The sequence below is a fragment of the Crinia signifera genome, chromosome 4, assembly GCF_055691185.1.
Source record: "Crinia signifera chromosome 4, ASM5569118v1, whole genome shotgun sequence".
NCBI classification, from domain to species: domain Eukaryota; kingdom Metazoa; phylum Chordata; class Amphibia; order Anura; family Myobatrachidae; genus Crinia; species Crinia signifera.
The window spans coordinates 187,775,753-187,795,624 of record NC_139220.1 but is presented as its reverse complement, the minus strand read 5'-3'; the positions used below and the strand labels follow the sequence as shown (position 1 = coordinate 187,795,624).

Here is a 19,872-nt window from a genome sequence, read left to right as displayed (position 1 = left end):
GAAATAACTGTATGATGCACTTATGGTAACTCTGGAATCATGGGGTAGGAATGAGACATTTAGGAGCTCACTGGTTGGGTACTTTGTATGTTTTTTGCAATCTAATTTTTAGCATACAAAGAGTGGTTGCAATGCATCTTACAACTGAAATTATTTTGTGTGGTTTGATATGCCTCTCCCTAACACTGAAAAGTAAAACGTAAAAGCCACCATTACATAATGAAAAAAAAAAAAAAAACACAGAAGTGGATAATGGCCATAATTGCCTAATCTCAAATGCTCATTTGATGTTCACTATCTTTAAGGGGTGGGTTTCTCCAATCATCTTCATGGTAATTAAAATATGTTTGAGATGAGATGTTTAGGCTTCTAACCACAGATAAATTGCTAAACTTGCAACTTTGTGACTCCAATATACAGTCATAGAAGCTATGGTACATAGCTGACTCTGGAACCTCTCTCTAATGAACCACCGTTTGAGGCTATTAGGCATGTTTAAAGTACTCTTTGAAACCAATTTTATTTCCTGCATGATGGAATTGCCAAAAACAAGTGGCCCTCGTCATTTAACCCCCTCCTCTGACCGCGAGGATTCCCCCAAACAGCAAGACTTGCAGATAATGCAGAGCCCGCTGAATTTAGCCAAGAGCCTCGCTGTTTTAGCAGCCGCACACAGTTTTCCTGTCGATACAAATTATGGTGTGTTGGGTGCATTACTATAAAGGAGGAAACTATAGTGTAATACATAAACAAAGACTAAACACTCCACACCTGTATGGTGAAGTAGTGCCACTCAACGGACTAAATTACCGTACTCCTTAAAAAGTTGGTTTTTAACTTTCTGGTTATGGAGAGGGAGCTGTGAAGACTGATTAGAGGCAAGAGCAGACCAGGACTAAGCCGGCATTTTTATTAGCTTTTAACTAGTTACCAATGGGCCTGATTGAGGCCTGATCGCTGCTGTTCTAATTTGCACAGTGTTAAAATATTGAATGACTGCATGCATACGGATTGTACTGCAACTGCGTGAGGCCAAAAGCACAGATGAATCTACTAGCAAATGGTTCACAAGCTGATGGACATGAAGCCAGCGTTTGTGGGCATGGTGACCAAATGTTTTCTGGTAGTGTCAGTAAAAATAATAAAGTATGGTAGTCTTTCTGCAATGCACAAATTCATTCTCACAATATCTATAGGGGGGGTGGGGATGCATTTTTAAATTTTCGCACATTTACATCCAACACTTTATTGGTGGTTGTCAGGGGTTTTATGTGGATTAATGATTAAGACAGTGATGGCTAACCTTGACACTCCAGCTATTGAACTCCACATCCCAGCATGCTCTGCTATTTGGCCATGCTAAAAATGATGTAGGGCATGCTGGGATGTGTAGTTCAGAAACAGCTGGAGTGTTATGGTTAGCCATCACTGGATTAAGATAATGCTAGAATCACCCCCTGACTGCTTGTAGTTGTAGAAACCCCCACCGAGGGCTAGAATTTATTCCTGGCTGTGCACACCATAATGTAATGTGCTGCGTATGACTATGGCAACATAGTCATGCGCAGCACATTACATTAGCTGACTGCCGCTATGGGTGATTGATCTTTCACTGTGTATGTAGCTCTCTGGAATGAAAGTGTTGCAGTGAAGTCAAAGGAGGAACATTGATTTTTTTAAGAGTAACTCAGAACACTAAGGCAATTGCTTTAGAATTTACCATGCCTACTGCTGAGGAACTCCCTGAAACTTGAGTACTTACGTTGATGCTCGAACCCCTTCTCGCCGAGATGCCAGTCCTTCTGCAACCAGGGATTCAGCGATATTCTCACCTGATGTATCTGTATAAGAAAATAATTCAGATTAGCTATAAATATTTTTAAATCACCTATGTCACCAAAGTGGTGGACAAAACAGCCGAAAATCTTTTTTGGAAAATTAGAAACTTTATACATGGGATTTTGCTTTTCTGGTTAATACTGTGAAAACGTCAGACCATTTTGGACTTGAGAGCCCCCCGGCAGCTGACCAGGAGGCTTGCTTAAGATTTGGCACGTGGTGTGCCAAATTGCATGTTTTATCCCCAGGGGAGCTGCAGTAGCAAGCAGTGGAAGGCAGACAGCTTGTAGTGGTATTTGCTGAGCGGGAAGCGCAGCTGAATTTGATAACATTTTGAAAAAACTGGTTGGACGCTGATTGGCTGAAATCTCTCAGCCAATAAGCTACCAGTCTTTTCAAAATATGTTTCTAGATTCAGCATTGCTTCCCACCCAGCTGCCCGACAAATACCACTACTAGCTCCCAGTTGCTGATTGGACCCCGCTGACCAGACCCTGCTGCTGCACATTGGTAAATGCCAACGGTGCTTCACAGATGGCACACACCTACAGACTAAACAGACACATTCCGCATGCTAAAAAAGCACCCGCGATAAGTGTTCTCTAGAGGTCTTTTTAGGGCAGGGTGCTGAAACCAGGCAGGGCACTTTTTCAATCGGGAGGGCACATTTTATATTAGATATTTACTTTAGGAATTAAAAAAGCCATATGAAAAAATTACTATGTTTGATAGATTACGTCCATTAAACATGGTCATACTCTATGCCCATTACATATTCTGTCATAATGACAATTACACATTATGGCACACACTGAAAGATCTCAGCAGCATATCAATGTGGTGGGGGGGCAGCATAAGGTGCACAGTGCCAAACAAAGGGCAGCGTGCATTTTGAGGTTGTAAAACCGGACAGGGTGCGGTACTCTGCAAAAGCTTATAGTGCCACTGATGGGTCAGATCCAATAGACTTAATGTGCAGCACATCTAACCTCGACACTCAAACCCAATGCGCACAGGATCGCGCATCGGGTCAGAGAGGACTACAAACATATTCAGGTGGGGCAAAATCGTCCCAAATCAGACAGGTGTATGGGCACTTTAAGGCTTATCCAGACATTGAAAAGAAACTGCTATTTATGTACTTAAAATGTTTACAAGACCACTATTGATATGCTTAAATACAATAGCAAAGCTGTGCTAATCACACAAAATGGCAACATACCGTGCATATCAAAGAACAGCCAAGCATGCTTTTACACCAAATTAATCACAGATTTGGGCACAGGCAAATTGTTTGTATACACTGGGCTACTTGGATTTCACATCAGAATGATTAATACATGACTCGTCTTGTCACAATAAAAAAGTCAGAAAAATCATAATAAATGCATATAAGATCAGCAAAATTTGAAACCACAGTTGCAAAACATATTTATCAGGTTTCATCATGGAAAATAAAGGGGCTCGCTACTGATGGAATGTTAAGTGGACATGGGCATCGGAAGGTGATTGGGATAAAGAATTATTAAAACAAGAAACCAGTTCTCTTCCTGTTAGGAACCAGGTCTCCTGATGGCCTCCATAAGATAGATAACGATACACCGTTTCTCTGAGAAGAATCTATTTAGACATGCTGTATCCCTTATCAGCTCATACCGCCCTTAATTTCCTCATGTCCTATATATTTAGGCGTCGGAATACTCCACCCTACATATTTATGGGGTCACTGCATAGAACAAAAAAATCCTTGATTTTTTTATTCCTTTAGGACACTTTCTACATGGAACTTCTCACGATATACATCAATCGTTTCACCAGACAGTGATCAAAGCAGGGAGAATCAAAGATGATGATGGTCATTGGTTTCAACTACATTTTTAAATCAACACTTCACCCTTTTGCATATGTGGTTCTCCTGTTACTTATACCATCTTAGTGGCCAGGTTTAAGAGAGTGCATCCAGTGCAGATGTTGATGAAAACTATTGGTGTACTAATAAACTAGTTCTCTCACCCCCTCCATTATCAGGGCAGAGGTTATATCAGGCTCCCAGTGGACTTAATCTACCCACAGTGATTCAATGCTACCACATAGGACCATTATCAGTTGCTGCAATGTGATAGGATTGCTACCCTTTTAGCAGATTAGTACATTGTGATTCCAGTTATGGAGTAAACTTATTGATATTATACCATATAATTGATCCACTATAGGTCTAACTAGACTGATTATAATCGGATACAGGGCACAGTCTAATTGGAGAATACTACAACTCTAAGAAGAATTTGCTTTCAATAAACTACATCAGGACTTAATTGCCAGCACTCTAGCCAACAATCAATATAGAAACATATAGATGGTGGCAACTGGTGATATATAGATTCCCTTTCTGTGATTACCACGTTTACGTGTGAACATATTGTTATTCATTCCAAACATGATACCTGAATGAATTTCACTGAATGCTGCCATAAAACTACTTTGATTAAGCAGAGGCCTGACCAGGTTGATGTATAATTGATACATAACCGTATCATCCACCTGATAAATACTGTAACATCTAACAGTATGTCCCTAAAATGTGACATTCCTGGGTGTAGGCTATATACTTTATTAAAAATAACTTTATTGAGCAGCATACGTCATTTATATTATGAAACCTTTTTTATTTTAAATGCATCGCACTGCTATTAGCAACAAATGTTACAACTAGCAGGAACACACTAAACTAATGGGCCCTACACATGGGGCGTCAAGAGGGAATGAGCGTTCTGAGCGATGTTACAGCGCTCAGAATGATCACTCAGAAGACAGTGATGTGCCAGCGATGTGCCAGGGGCATTGGTTCTCTGGTGAAGGCACTGTCCCCAACCGATTAATAACCTGAGTGCGGGTTATTAATTGGCCACCAGATACAGACCCGCGTGGCCATGCATTTAGATTGCTGTGTACACTACACAGCAATTTGAAGGCATTTTCTGAGCTATTCAGTGAAATTTAAAATCGCTCAGAAAATGCCTTAATATCGCTCTGTGCAGGACTCATAAGCAACGGTATAAGGATAGCACCTAGTGTTATCGCCCACAAATATTACATATAACAAAATGTGAACAACATTGTCTTGTTGGTCTTTAATATTTCTCAGTTTTAGATTTCGTATCAAGTTACATTTTATGCCTTCTGTGATTAGGTCAAAGAGCCAGCCATCTTTGTGCCACTTGCCATGCTAAGACTTCAGCCAACCCCATGCTAGCAGAATATATGTCTAGACATGTGCCAAATTCACAAAACAATTAAGCAATAATTGTTCATAGATTAAATAAATCAAAATAAGACAGAATTGAGGCAATTACATAAAACAAAGTGTGACTAAAACCTTTTAATTGGACCAGTAGAAACATGAATAAGTCACAAGTACACATTGAGAATATTTTTATAAAATCCTGGAACAAGAAATATTTGAAAATCTTTATTTTAAAATATTTGCATGCAATGATGGGATGCAACCCATTTCTAAACAAAATTAATTTTGTTTCCATATTCACCTTATACACATAAGCAGATGGTAACTTTGTAATACATTTGTGTGCATATGTAACTATCAGAAAGCTAAGATGTTTGCTCAGTTGCATTCATTTTTTATTTTGGAATATCTTGGATCTCAGATATGGGAAATTTAACCGGCCATTATTACAGTTAATGTTTTATAACTAAAGGACTTTATGCACTTTGGCATTTCACCATGCCTGGTAGTGCTGTATTTTTCACATGCCTCCTAGAAGATAATTTCCTTTTTTGAAAGGACTCTGCTGGAACAATTATCCATTCAGTTCATATACAGTTGTCATTCAATCAAATTTTTAATTCCTACGTGTTTGCCTTAAATAAAATCGAACTTCTGAACTTTCGCTTATCATGTTTAACAGTTTACTTAAGCTAAATGTCAATAGTATTTGACTTTTCACCAAAAAAGAAATATAGTTTCTATAATATATATGTGAAACGCACCTTTACCCAAATACACCATTCCATATTCTCTTCCTTGTGGAGTCTTGTACTCTACAGTGAAACAGATCTCTTTCCCAATCAGCTTTCTCCTCAGGAACTCTCGAGCAGGAAACGCCCATGGCTGAAATGAGGAAGTAGCATTTTATTATGCAGTATACCTGTGCCAAATTACCCTTCGTTGGTGCATCCTCTAACACATTATAATCCAATAATATGCACTCATTGTTTTACTCAAACCTTTAAGGGATTATTCAATGCACTGTTCTTGCCATTTAACATTACATGCATTTTGCAGGATGAATTCACAAAGCAGTCTCAAGAAAAATCTGCAATTTAGTAAGAGGTCAAGTCCCATTTATGGAACGTTAATTTTACAATGTTATGTATGTTAATGGTCATGAAAGTTTGGTAGTCATTCTGAATGCCCAAAAACAAATTTTTTACAAAAGTTAAATGACAAATGGATGACTTGGAAAAGTGGTAGCAAGTGCAATTCAGAAGATAAAACAGAAAAAGACTGGAAATAAGTCTGTTCATATTTTGTCGTCATTTTAAAACGTCTAAACCAGGGGTCCTCAAACTATTTTGCTCTGGGACCCCATTAGATAAAAAAAAATCAGGACCCCAGTGACTGTAGAAAGCCATCACATCACATCTGTAGTCCGCAGACAGCACATGCATGGCAGCATTATGGAGGCATAAAATGATATGACTAGTCTAAAATAACAGACCATTCAACACATTTTTCATACTCCTTGAATAACTGACTGAGTTTGAAAAGTCAACAGCCTGATGTCAACAACATGGAGTCGTGACCCATTCTGAAAAGAGGACAGGCCCCACAGTTTGAGAACCACTGCTCTAAACACATGATTCATTGAGAGCAGTGCACAAAGCTACTGCATTATGTCCTTTTTACATTAATGCAAAGATTCTTCCTATTTTTCAACCAACAACAATCAATAGTTTTTTTAAATGAGACCCCACAGTTTGAGATCTAGGCCTCTACCAAACTGTTGAGAAATCAGTTTGGGTTGCTTTTTTTGTGGTGCGGACCTCAAAGGGTTAATGTAAACGTTTATGCAGATAGGTTTTGCAAATTGCCTGGACATTCGCACCTTCAGAACTGCTGGAAACATTCTCATTTTAAAGAACAATGAAGATTAAAGGCATGTTTACAATGTGTGCTTTAAATATTAATTTTCCTGAACTTCTGGATTTTACAAGCACAGCACACAATGTGACCCCAAATCTCTGCTGTTATGTTTAGCAGTGTACACTGAGCCCCAAATATAGAAAAGTCAGTTATAGCTGCTTGTAATTGTTTCTGAACCGGTTGACACTGCAGATATTTTATATATTAAAAAAAGTTTACTGAAAGGGAGAAACATTTTCCAAACCGAGCAGAAATGCAGATTTAATTTAAGACTCATATGCAAGTAACACTGAATCAATATCCATAAAATCTAAAGCCTTTAATCTGTCCTCATTTCCAGGTTCTTGACAGTAGAGGGCACTGTTACACCAAACACCATCTTAAACTTGCGCACATCCAAGATCTGTAAAGCAATAGTTTATGCCTACTGGCTAATCGGTTGCAAGTTTTTTCTAGACTGTAGCAGGTGTTTTCCTCGACACTAGTAACTTGAAATAAGCAGACTGTCCTCACCTTAACGGTGAATATGCTGAGGCAATTTGTAGAACACAGAACCATTGGACATTAACCCTGTTTATGTGAGTGTTCAATCTGTAACAAATTATGTTTCCAGATGAGCAAAACATTATCAATGAGAACGACAGCCAGGATTGAGTCCTTGTTCTTAAAAATACTAAACTTAATCCTCTACACCAGGGGTGGGGAACCTCAGGCCCTGGGGCCGTATGCGGCCCCCGTAGCCGTTTGAGTGGCCCTCCCACCCACCAGGCAGCTTTGCCAGGAGTCAAGTACAGGGGAATTCCCGCAAGAGGTCAGTAGTTCTTGCAAGATTCCTCTTAATCAACAGCAGCCAGAGACTGTCAGTCCTATTCAGCGGCAGCCGCCGAAGCGTGGGACGGCTGCAGCAGGACAATTTGTAAGAGACATTTTTACATATGGCCCCCGAAGGATTTTTTCCCCATACAAATGGCCCTTGGCACAAAAAAGGTTCCCCACCCCTGCTCTACACTGTAGTTTAAGACTAAGCTCATAGATGACCATCTAGTATGACGCATTCAAAACTAACTGGAAAACAGAAATCTCTTCTATGTAATCTGTGTGGTAAAACGTGTTAAAGAAAACCAAGCAGGTGCTTAGGATACAATGTAGCAAATTCAAGATGTTAATTGCCTCCATTGCTTGATTGAGCCCAATTGATTTTGGATTAGCGGAAAATCAGATAGTTTATGTTCTTCCAAAATGGAGCTTTTCAAATTCAACTTGTGAAGTCTTCAAACTGCTGGGAGGCTGCATGCCGAAGTCTCTAAACGTCATCTCATCACAGCAGCCTCTGATCTATATAAGCTGCTCAGAAAGCCTCATTAACTATGTCCTCCATCACACAAATACAGTATGCGCTGCAAGGTTCCCGATTAAATAGACCCAATAAGTGCCAAATTATGAGCCCACACTAACAGATTTCCATACCACATGTTGTGGTTGGTGTATACTAATAAAGCAAACCTTGCATTCCCATAAACACATCTGCAGCCAATGGGACACACTAGGGCAGATTCTTTACATGCATGATCAACACCGCCTGCTGTAACAAGTAGCCCACAAATGCAGGACAGCTTTATTTTATACAGCATTTTAGATTTGAGTTGGACACGGCATTTCTTAACTATGGTTTAGTCTAGGTGCAGTTGCTTTTAGTTTACCCCGAAACACAGAATCAGATCCACGAAATGCAGCCAACTTTTATTTAAATGAGAAACCGTAGTGAGTAGTGATGAACAAAACTTGCACATTTTAGCTTTCCTTTTTGGACTTTTCAATTAGTTGGCTGGCAAAGCGAGATGGAAGCTAATGGGGCCTATACACTTAGCGATTTAGGGGCATTTTATAAGCGATCTGACTTCATTTGTCTAGATTGCTTAGAAAATGCCTTATCACTACGTGTGTAGGGGCAACAGCAATGCGCAGCCCCGCATGTCGCTATCTTCAGGTGATTAAGAACCAGCCTTAAATCAGAACAAAAAGGTGCACTGCTAACAGTTGCAGGTAGATGATTGTCAGTCCTTAGGATTAAGAACCAGCATGCTCGTTTTTAATTAACAGTGTTCTCTCATCGGAGAACACTGGCGCTGACGGATTGCTCTGCAGACATGCTGTGTGCTAGCGATCTTGCTAAGCGATCTGAGTGATCTAGCATCGCTCAGCACACAAAGCACAACACATTAAGCAGGCTTCAGAATTTAAGGTGTCTATACAAGGTACAATTATTGTATACAATTTGGACTAGATCCCATCACATTTGCAATGAGATGAGATCTAGTACAAAAAGTATGGGCAGCACATACTTTTTGAGCTGTGTGATGAGATGTGTGACGGGAGCGTGCATCTCATCGCACACAGCAATTGTACAAGGTGCCCTGCAAATGGCTTCACACTTAAAAATACTTGCAATGTTTATTGCCCCAAGGTGCTGTTAGGAAAAGCTCATTGAATAGTACAGAATACCACCAATGACCAATTTCTTTCACAACGAAGTGCCAAACAAGTTTGCTCCGACTATATTTTCTAAGTAACAATTTGTTAATTTGTTATAAACAAAGTCCAGCTGTAAACCAAGCCATTTTCCAAAGTTAGTTTTTTTTAACTATATCCAATCCTAAATATGCGCTCACCTCATCGGGAGTATCTTTTGAGTCTTGCTGAGACACAGCAGCTCTGCGTGCAAGAGCTCCTGCACGGATGTTACTAAGGTTAATCTGACGTTCCGGAGGTGGACCACCACGAGGCTGGCCCCTTACGATAATGGCACATCCAGAAAGGACCTGCAAAACAAAGCAATACAGTGATTTATAATGTAAAGGCAAGTAAAATAAGCTTTGTACTTTAAAACCCAGGCCATTCCCAGTGAATTTTAACAAATGGGGAAGTAAAACTACTTACTGTATGTGAAATTTTTTATTATTGTTCATTCACTGCATCCCTCACACAACCCATATCTGTTCTTTTCAGTCTTATTCCTTCTATAGCCCTTCCAGAGGTAGAAGATGACACTGAGAAGGAACAGTCTTGTCCTTGACTGCATATAGGGACAGACATCTTACAGCTTTAAATATCGGGAGACAACTGTAATAGGGTGAGAGTTTCACAAAGTGAGAGACTTTGGGAGAGTTTTCCCATGTTTTTTAAAGCAGCAATCAATTACACTGCAAAACCAGGTTGATTTTGCCATGTAATTGATTGCTGCTTTAAAAAAAACGGGAAAACTCTCCCAAAATCTCTCACCCTATTACATTTGGCCCCAGATAAGATTTTACCAACTTTTAACACTTAACTGACCTACAATGATAAACATGATCAAAGTCTAATTACTATACTATAAAGGTACCACTTGGTCCCTTTGACACTTTTTGGACTGCTCACATTCCAACATCAACATCCTTATTTGTTGAAAATAAGCATGATCCAATTCTATTTGTAGTTTGTGGTGTTTGTTTAGAATTAATCCAATTTTCCAAACTAGCAAAAATGGATTCTTCGGGTATATTTTCATAAAAATCTGCACTTGAAAATGGCAATCAATTTTTGTATTTTTTACATGCATATGGACAAATTTATTCTGATGCCTGACCATTATACCAACAAGTAATGTAATTAAATTGTATTACAACACATTCTTCACTATTGCGTTGGTTTCCCTTTTGCAGCTACACTTCTTGGAAGGCGATCCACAAGATTTTGCAGTGTTTAGCGGAAATTTGTGGCCATTCATTTTGTAGAGCATTTATGAGGTCACACGCTGATATTGGATTAGAAGTTCCAACTCAATCTCCATTCCAGTTCATCCCAAAGGCAGCTGGATTTGGATGGTCAGAACTCAGTGCCAGTCAAGGTCTTTCACAACAAACTTAAATTATGTCTTCATAGTCCTTGCTTTGTGCATTGAGTCACAATAAAGTTTGAACAGAAAAGGGCTTTTCCCAAAATGTTGAAAGCCTAGTATTGTTCAAAATAGCTTTGTATGCTGAATCATTAAGATTGCCCTGCACTGGAAATAACCCGAGCCTTAACGCTGAAAACCAAGCCAATACCATTATACTGCCTCCAAACTACAATTGCCATGATGCAGTCAGATAGGTAACGTCCTCTCGGCAATTGCCAAACTCACACTTTCCCATCTGACTACAAGAGAAGCGCAATTCATCTCGCCACAGAACACTTCAACTGCTCCACAGTGTTGATGTGCTTTAAACCAGTCCATCTCATGCTTGGACTTTGATGTGAGGCTGGCAATACAGGGTTGACAGAGCTGGTTATCAGGAGTTTTGATCTGCATGCTTGAGGCAGACAAATACCTGATAACTGCTGGCAGCACTCTTTTGGGTTTCAGAATGGTAGGGCAGTACAGATGGAGTAATGGTAAGCATTACTGCCTCAGCACTGAGGTCATGGGTTCAATACACACCATGGCCCTAACTGTGCAGAGTTTGTATATTCTCCCCGTGCTTGCGTGGGTTTCCTCCGGGTGCTCTGGTTTCCTCCCACAATCCAAAAATATACTGGTAGGTTAATTGGCTCCCCCCAAAAAAAACCTAGAATGTCTGTGAGCATGTACATGTGGTAGGGAATATAGATTGTAAGCTCCACTGGGGCAGGGACAGATGTGAATGGTCAAATAATCTCTGTAAAGCGCTGCGTAATGTATGCACTATAGAAAAAAATGCTAATAAACAAATAAAATAAATAATGGTCTATTTAGGTAGCTTCCAAATTAATCAAGCACTCTGGTTCTCTAACCAATTTTAGTCAGCATGTGTATGCAGAATATTATTTTGCGCCACTACCTCTACAGCAAACGTTATGGAATCATGGCACTCTTGAGTGTTCACCTTTTTTAAAGGCACCACTAGTTTTACAGATAAATCAGATTAAAATAAGCAAATTATGCTTATAATTAACCTATAGTTTTGGTTATGTGGTAATGGACATATGGTATTCAATGTGTGCCAATATTTCCAACAGTTAGAAATATCAGCACATCTATGCATTGGGGCCATTTCTGACTGCGTTGAAGCCTGCCAGATTCAGCTTCCTGAAGACTACTCTGCACCTATTCCCTCCTTATACAAGTCTTCCTAAAACCTCTTCCCACAGGTAAGCTATCAAATAATCTAAACCCCTTAATATGTTTCCTCAAACATAACCCACTATTAAAAATCTACATCAATGAAAAAAATGATTTGTATTGGGCTTATGGCCCTTGATATATTGTCTATTAATTGACCATTGTGAAATAAAACTAATCAAGTCCCTTCCATACTCAACCTACCACCAAAACCTGACCTACCATTGGTTATGACTACCAAAAGTATCACATGTATCAAATAATTTTCCTTATAAAAGCCCATACACTTTATTTGGGGCACTTTCGATATAGTTAACTAAATCAGCGGTGCTGCAAGTCGAACGATATTGAGTACATACACACTGAACCATATTGTTCAGTGATGTCATCGGGGTCTGCTGAACATACGGGTTTGTTGGCTTTATAACAGGTCAACCTGCATGTTCAGCAAATGGTAGTGGTCGTTATTGAGGTGCAGAAGCACATCTTTAACTAAATTGATTACAGCTATTTTTTTTTTTAAAGATATCACTTAGAAGAGACTGAGTGATTTTATTTTTTCATCTTGTGTGTAGGCTTTAGGTTGAATGCAGTGCCTTCTAATGGCTAGGCCATTTTAATTACATTGCCAACTACATAGATCATAATCACTAGTACTATATGAAAAAATTTGTTTTGTTTCAGTGGTTGCTCAGCGTTAACCTGCACAAACAATAAAACATTTCCTTTTTAAAGATGAAAAAATCCCAGGCAAAATACTTCCTGGTAACATACACAAACTTGCAGACAAAGCAATATCCTTACGGTGCTATGATTTGTGTTCAACTGCAAGGCCATAATTTTATTTCCTTTATGTACAAAGTCAGTACATATTTTAGTTTAAATTCCACTTAACCCCAATGTGAAAGAACTAGGATTCTAACTAGTTCAAATGACTAAGGACCAAAAAAACTCAGATGGATGACAAAACACAGTGCCCTATAGTAGACACCATAGAAATGTACAATCATTTTTAACACTTACTGAAAAAAAACACTACATATCTCCTGTCCTGATATTTTACTACAACATCGTGGCAGGCAAATGGAAATCCATGTAGGTATGAGGGAAATCTACCCCACAGTAACAGATCTAGTTACACATGTGATAAATCTAACTGAATCACTTTCAAGTCAAATAAGAAACAAGGCAGCGTGGATTTACTCCTGTGTGACCGTAACACACAGCTGGAGGAATCAAGACTATAAATCTTGAAGAATCAAAGTATTGGCTTAACACTAGGGGTGCTTTATTTCACAGGTATGCCGGCAGGGGAAATAAAAAAAATCAGTCCAAAGACTTACGTGGTAAATCCGTCAGGATGGGCTTTAGAAGCAGAATGAGTAGCAGTACGCAGGTCAAGGTAACAAAACAAATTTGCAGCTCCTCAAAGCATCAACCAAAACAGTGACAAATTGCTAGAGCAAAACCCTTTTGAAAAGTTCTCAGGTGAACCCTCGCACAACCATTTCCTTGCTCAGAACATATAGGACATAATGTTTGAACTATGAATAAAGGGTTGTGTGGTGCGCAATTAACAGCTGCTGGCAGGGGGTGGTCAGTCCCCAATAAGTAAACAAGAAAAGAGACGCCAGCGCTGGCTGTAGACAATACATTTTAGACTGTTCTCTTGTAAAAATAAATTACCTCTAATATATATTATATAAAAAGCAATAGAATATAAGACCATGCAAACACAAAATATAAAATAAAAAAAAACCTATCAATTAGTCGCCTGCCTTAGTGATGGCAAAAAGTGGTATATAGATTAAAAGTTTTAAAGATCTAGTTGAAATGAGACTCAATAATAATATACTGGGTAAAGTAGTTGTATATTACCATTGGTATAGTCTCCAGATATTTTTAGGGAGCTTTGAGAAAGGCAATGGAGTTTCCTTTAATTGCTGTGTAAGGATGATTTATCCGCTCAGAGTCTCTCTGTATGGCAGTGTCCTGATGGCAGCCACTTTGTCTTCTGGTGTGGATCCTTGGGGATCGGGCTAGATATCCCAAAAGTCTGTTAGACCACTTTACCAATAGATTTGGTGGCGCTCTAGATGTTCAGGTGTCCAATAGAGATTTAAGTATCTTTTAAAATGTGTCAGTCAGCAATGAGTGCACCTGTCGGGTGACCTGGAAAACGTGAACTGTGTGGGGTCCTGAGGACCAAGTTTGAGAACCACTGGATTAAAGTGAGTGTAAAGGAGCAACACTCATTCTAGTGAAGATGTGACCATCTGTCAAAATTATGCGTACAATGTTGCAGTCTTAAGGCATCTGATACTGGGGGACACAGAGAGCTAGGTGGGTGGAGCCAGGTGAATTAAACATAAAAATAAATGAATGAATGGGCGGACGCGTATTGGCTGCCCATTAATTTCTATCGGTTCTTGTATTCTTCTGCAGCCTGGCTCCCAGCGTCCCACTGCTTGCAGCTCCCCGGGAGTTGCATGCTATTGATCGCATGCGATTTACCATATGGAAAAAAATCCTACATAAAGTACAAAATCATATGGGAACCCTCCCGGGGAACTGCCAATGAAATCAGGTCCAGCATGTATTGGGCCAAGTGACAGCCGATGCAGGTGCAATTTCACACCTAATTTTAATTTTAAACATTTTATTTAGGTGACAAACAGTTGGCAAATGAAGTGGAAGGACAGCAGGAACCCAATGGTTGTGTACAAGATTATACAGTTTACGGTCTAAAACTCTGTCAGACAAAAGCATCTAAATTAAGTGCACAACTTGAAGAGTTGTAATGCCTTAGGTATGTAAAATGCCCACAAGCTTAACTTAAGCTGTGTCAGAGGCACTTAACACTAGCACTTTCAGCTAAAAAAGCCACCCAGGTGACAATAGCACTTGTTAAACATTCCATGTTACATGTCCAACTGCAAAGAAAGCAGATGTTTGATACAGAGCTAATTTGCTTTATTGCTGCCTGCTTGTTGCATTGGGAGCTAACTACTGCTTTGACAATTTAGCCTCCTTTTTCGACAACGCAGTTTTATCTTTTAAAAAGTTGAATTTGCAGAGGCGACAACGTGGCTGAAGGAAGACACATTGAATAGGTGTATGCAGATATATCCGACACTACATACCCACATTCTAAATTGTTATAGCCATTCTAGTTTATATCCCTCAATGTCCATATGCTTCATTCTAAACGCACCATGAAATACAGTCTTAAGGTGGCTATACATGGGTGACTTCAAGGGGAGAAATTGCCTGTTATCGCTTCAATATTTAATGTACATCCTAGAACAATATCCCTCAGAAAGCCCTGTGCAAAATCTTTCACCATATACTGTAGTGTCTTAATAGGCAATTGTATTAAAGATAGCGGCCCTGCAATTTTAGCTTCCACTGAAAACTACTTAATTACACCAATAAAATAATTTTCTAACTGTCACTTTAAATGCATTGGACCACCATACTTGCTGCACAACAAAATTGCCAACATGCTAGTGAAAGTTGTTGGTCCCACACAAGGCGGAACTACCATTGGTGCAGGGCCACTGCTGTGCGGCATATTGTGAACTTGAGTTGGAGTGGACTCCAATATTTTTGTACCTGAGCAAACCACTCAAGTTCTGCCATTGGTCCCACACAAGGATACCACAAACTGAAAATGGAAAAGTGTGATGAGTATGGATTCCAGTGCGTATGGGTCACTGGTTCAACACATTAGGTTGAGATGAATTGTGTCGACCAAAGAAGGCTGACATCACCTAGGCCGATACATGAAAAAGGCCGACTGCTAAGGTCAACAAGGTTGGAAGGTCGAAAATGGCCTGGACAGCATTAGTTTTTCTAATTTTTTATCCCGCATGTCAACATTGGCACCAACAAAGTACTGTTGCCCTTGCTACGCTTGGAACACTATTCTATTCTCCCTACACATCCTAGCCTAGCGGATGGTAGGGGATGAAATACTGCCTGTCAGCACAGGTCTGCTAAAAAGGTGAAAAGCTTATGTTGACTGAACCTTGGACTGTCTACCTTGCTATTTTTGACCTAATGCTTGTGTCGTCCTTGAAACCCTATCAGCCGTAGCCATGTTGATTTCTTTCATGTGTCAAACTAAGCCATACCACCCTTCAGTGGTCAACCCAATATGTGTCAATCAAAGGACCTTATACCATTCCAGCTACTCTCCAGTGTATCTATGCAAGAAGTACTGTCAATAGCCCAAACTGATTATACCTCAGCACCTGTAAGAACACAGACCATCTGTCCAATAGAATACGTTTATTTATTGTGTAGCTTAATGCCAGGAGCAGCAAGATTTTAAAGATGTCTACTTTATCTGAGGAATAGCAATGTTCATAAACTACATAAGTTTTTTAATTATATATAGAGAAACATGACAAATCCCTTCAGTATATAGGCTTATTTATTGAAGATACTCATCTGAAAGCGGATAAATGTCAACCTAAAAGTAGGATGTGACCCTATATTACTGCATCAATTTTTAAAACTTCAACAGATATACTTTCTTATGTTTGATGCTACACCGCACTATTTTCCGCTGTTGTGCAACAGAGTATCAGAGGCTTTAGGATGAGTTGCAACATTTTAACCAAGTCTCAAGAAAATATAGTCTTCTATCCCCAGCTGCTTGTCCAATAGTGTCTGTTGTCATTCTGCAGGTCAGACAATTTACAGACTATCAAATGCTAATATGAATCCATCATGTAACCATTACCAGCAAAACAGTAATACCCATTAACCTACAGCACCACATACTGTACACATTGGTTTTGCATCACCATGCAGCCCTGACCTGCTGTCAGAACACTGATCATTTAGACCAGGACAAGGGGAACTGCCATGGACCAGAGATCAGGACGGAGCATGGGCCACTAACATAGACCAATAAAGAGCATAGAGCAATGCCATGGACCAGAGACCAGTGGAGAGCACAGGGGCACATGTGCACCCAGATCAGTTATAGATAAGGTAACTCGTCCTTTGTACAGGGGGCAAATGAGCGCTGCTCCTACAGGGGTGAGGTGTGCACCCCGCGGCAGCAGGATCTGACGGCCAGGTATAAGCTGGCACCTCGCTATGGTGCCACAACAGCTGGAGCGCCACAGGTAGCCAGCGCTGCCCCACTATTACTACGAGCCAGAGACGTCCCTTCAGCACCCAGCTGGTAAGCAGAGCCCCGTCTTAAGTGCTCCAGTATGTGAGCAGACACCTGGGCACAGCGGGCACTCTCCTGCCATCCTGCTGCAGCTGTACCCAACTTCCAGCAACGTATGGAGTAACCGCACTGAAGTTCCCCCGGCCGGTGCCCGCTGTCCTGTGACACGTCCCCCTGGCTGGCAGTGACCAGCGGGCTTCCACCTCCCCCACGGCAAGCATTAAAACAGCTCTCTGTCCCCACGACCCCCGCAGACGTCCCGGCTAGGAAGCCAGTCTCCCGGGCTCCTCACCATCTTGACGATGCCTCTCTGCAGGGCAGGAGCCGGCTGAGCAGCTTGAGCACCGGAGGAAGCCATGACGTGACGGTAAGGAGAAGTGCGGAGACTGAGGATCGGGCCGAAATCTGCTGTTGCCTGCTGCTGCTTCCTTTACACACTGACTCAGAGAGAGCGCCGCCGCCGCACAGCCGCTATTTATCACCCTCCCCCTCCGCCTGACCCGCACATGCGCTTCATTCATAGGTGAGTATAGAGCGGTCTCAGGATGACGCGGAGGCCCCGCCTTGCACAGCCTTATGCTTCCGGGTTGCGGTTGTAAGAAAGACACGTCAGCGTGTGTGTAGCGAGTGCTAGTATCCAGTGCGCTGGATGGCAGTCGTGTCGTTCGTAGTACAATATTGTGGCGCCAAAGTGGGGAGAAGAGGGGGCTCCCGGCACTGCAACCGGGGCTGTGGGCAAGGCACAGACGCTGATCTGTAGCTGATGTTTTGGGTTTTTCTCTAAAATTTCCTTCTCATCAAGGTTTCTCAAAATAAACATGAAATGTATCAAGTATGGAGGGTTCTTAACTTCATTGATACTGTGTTTGGTAAACATGTAACTCTGTGTATGAAGCTTATTTATTTTTATAAACTAATAGTTGTACATATTTTGTGTGTTGTTACATTGCTTTTCATAACAGAGACTAATAATGTTTCGATTCTTTGAGCTTGTTAACTAGTTACTAGTATTTAACTCTGGTATAATTACTTTTAAAGGTCCATACACACTGGGGGACTATGCCCAGCGTGTATGGACAGAAGGCCGGACTGGGACTATAAATCGGCCCTGGCATTTTCAGCACACAGGCCCACCTACAGCAGACGTGACCCTTGCGTGGCTTCCCTGCACCGCAAAAAGGGGCATGGTCTCATGGAAAGGAGGCATGTATCACAAAAAGAAGACATTATACAGTAAAGGCCCCCATACACTAGGGCGACTTGTCCTTAGGACAAGTTGCCCCCGACTTCCCCCTGAGCTTCCCCGGCTGCTCCGGGGGAGCTTGATTAGATTGGCACTTGATGTGCCATTTTTTACATGTGATAAATCGTCTCGATTTATCACATGTAAAAAACCCAGGGAGCAGGGGGGGGGGGGGGGGCTAGTGAGGTGGGAGCTGGTGGGAGCAGGGGGGCTGGGGACGCAGCGGGGGACAGCATCTGTGTCCCCCGCTGCGGGGGACACAGACGCTGTCCCCAGCAGCGGTGGACACAGACGCTGCGGGGGACACAGACGGCATAGAGCCGGGCAGGGGGAGCCGGCGGGAGCTGTCAGTGCTAGAAAAAAAAAGCCTATACAATGAATGGGCAGCCTGTGATTGGCTGAGCGCTCTCTCAGCCAATTGCTGACTGGCTGAGAGAGCGCTCAGCCAATCACAGGCCGCCCATGCATTGTATGGGCTTTTTTTTTTTATTCAATACTGACAGCTCCCGCCGGCTCCCCCTGCCCGGCTCTATGCCGCCTGTGTCCCCCGCAGCGTCCCCAGCCCCCCCTGCTCCCTCTACCGCCTCGCCGCCCCACTAGGTCCCAAGTCGGGTGGTCGGACGTGCAGCAGGTCCGACCACCCGACGCAGATCCGATGCGCACGGGACCGCGCATCGGATCTGAGGGGACATCAAAACTAGCCGATATTGGTCCGATTTCGGCCAGATCCGACTGATCTGGCTGAAATCTGACCAAAATCGGCTAGTGTATGGGGGCCTTTAGGCACACACCGTGATGCCCATGGATGTGGGACCATTTGTCTACAACAAGAAGATAGACAGCCATTAGGTCGACACCATTAGTTCGACAACTCAATAGGTCGAAATGCTTTTAGGTCGACATACCATTAGGTCGACATACCATTAGGTCGACACTGCCATTCGGTCGACAGTCAAAAGGTCGACATGGTTTTTTTCACTGTTTTTTTTTACCCAAATGTCGACACAGTCGACATGAATACAGTTTGAAGTGAACCGCAGCCCATCGCATCACTCGCTTCGCTCGCGATGCTTCGGGCATGGTGCCTCGCTGCGCTCGGCACACTATTATAATCTAACTCCACGCCCTAGTGGATGGTAGGGCATGAAATACCGCCTGTCGGCACATGTTGGCTCAAAAAACAGTGAAAAAAACCATGTCGACCTTTTGACTGTCGACCTAGACACTGTCGACCTAATGGCAGTGTCGACCTAATGGTATGTTGACCTAGTGGTATGTCGACCTAAAAGCATGTCGACCTATTGAGTTGTCGAACT

General features: G+C 41.6%; 1 protein-coding gene across 2 annotated transcripts in view; it reads right to left on the bottom strand.

The window, feature by feature from the left end:
- Window positions 1–17,805, bottom strand: part of SND1 (staphylococcal nuclease and tudor domain containing 1) — a 657,666-nt gene extending 639,861 nt beyond the window's left edge. For both annotated transcript variants that reach the window (XM_083183246.1, XM_083183247.1), the window contains exons 1-4: window positions 17,606–17,805; window positions 9,673–9,822; window positions 5,848–5,968; window positions 1,763–1,841 (exon numbers count right to left, since the gene is read on the bottom strand). In XM_083183246.1, the coding sequence (XP_083039372.1) occupies window positions 1,763–1,841; window positions 5,848–5,968; window positions 9,673–9,822; window positions 17,606–17,671 (416 nt within the window). In that variant the 5' untranslated portion in view covers window positions 17,672–17,805. The remainder of the gene's footprint in view (window positions 1–1,762; window positions 1,842–5,847; window positions 5,969–9,672; window positions 9,823–17,605) is intronic.
- Window positions 17,806–19,872: the final 2,067 nt, after the last annotated feature.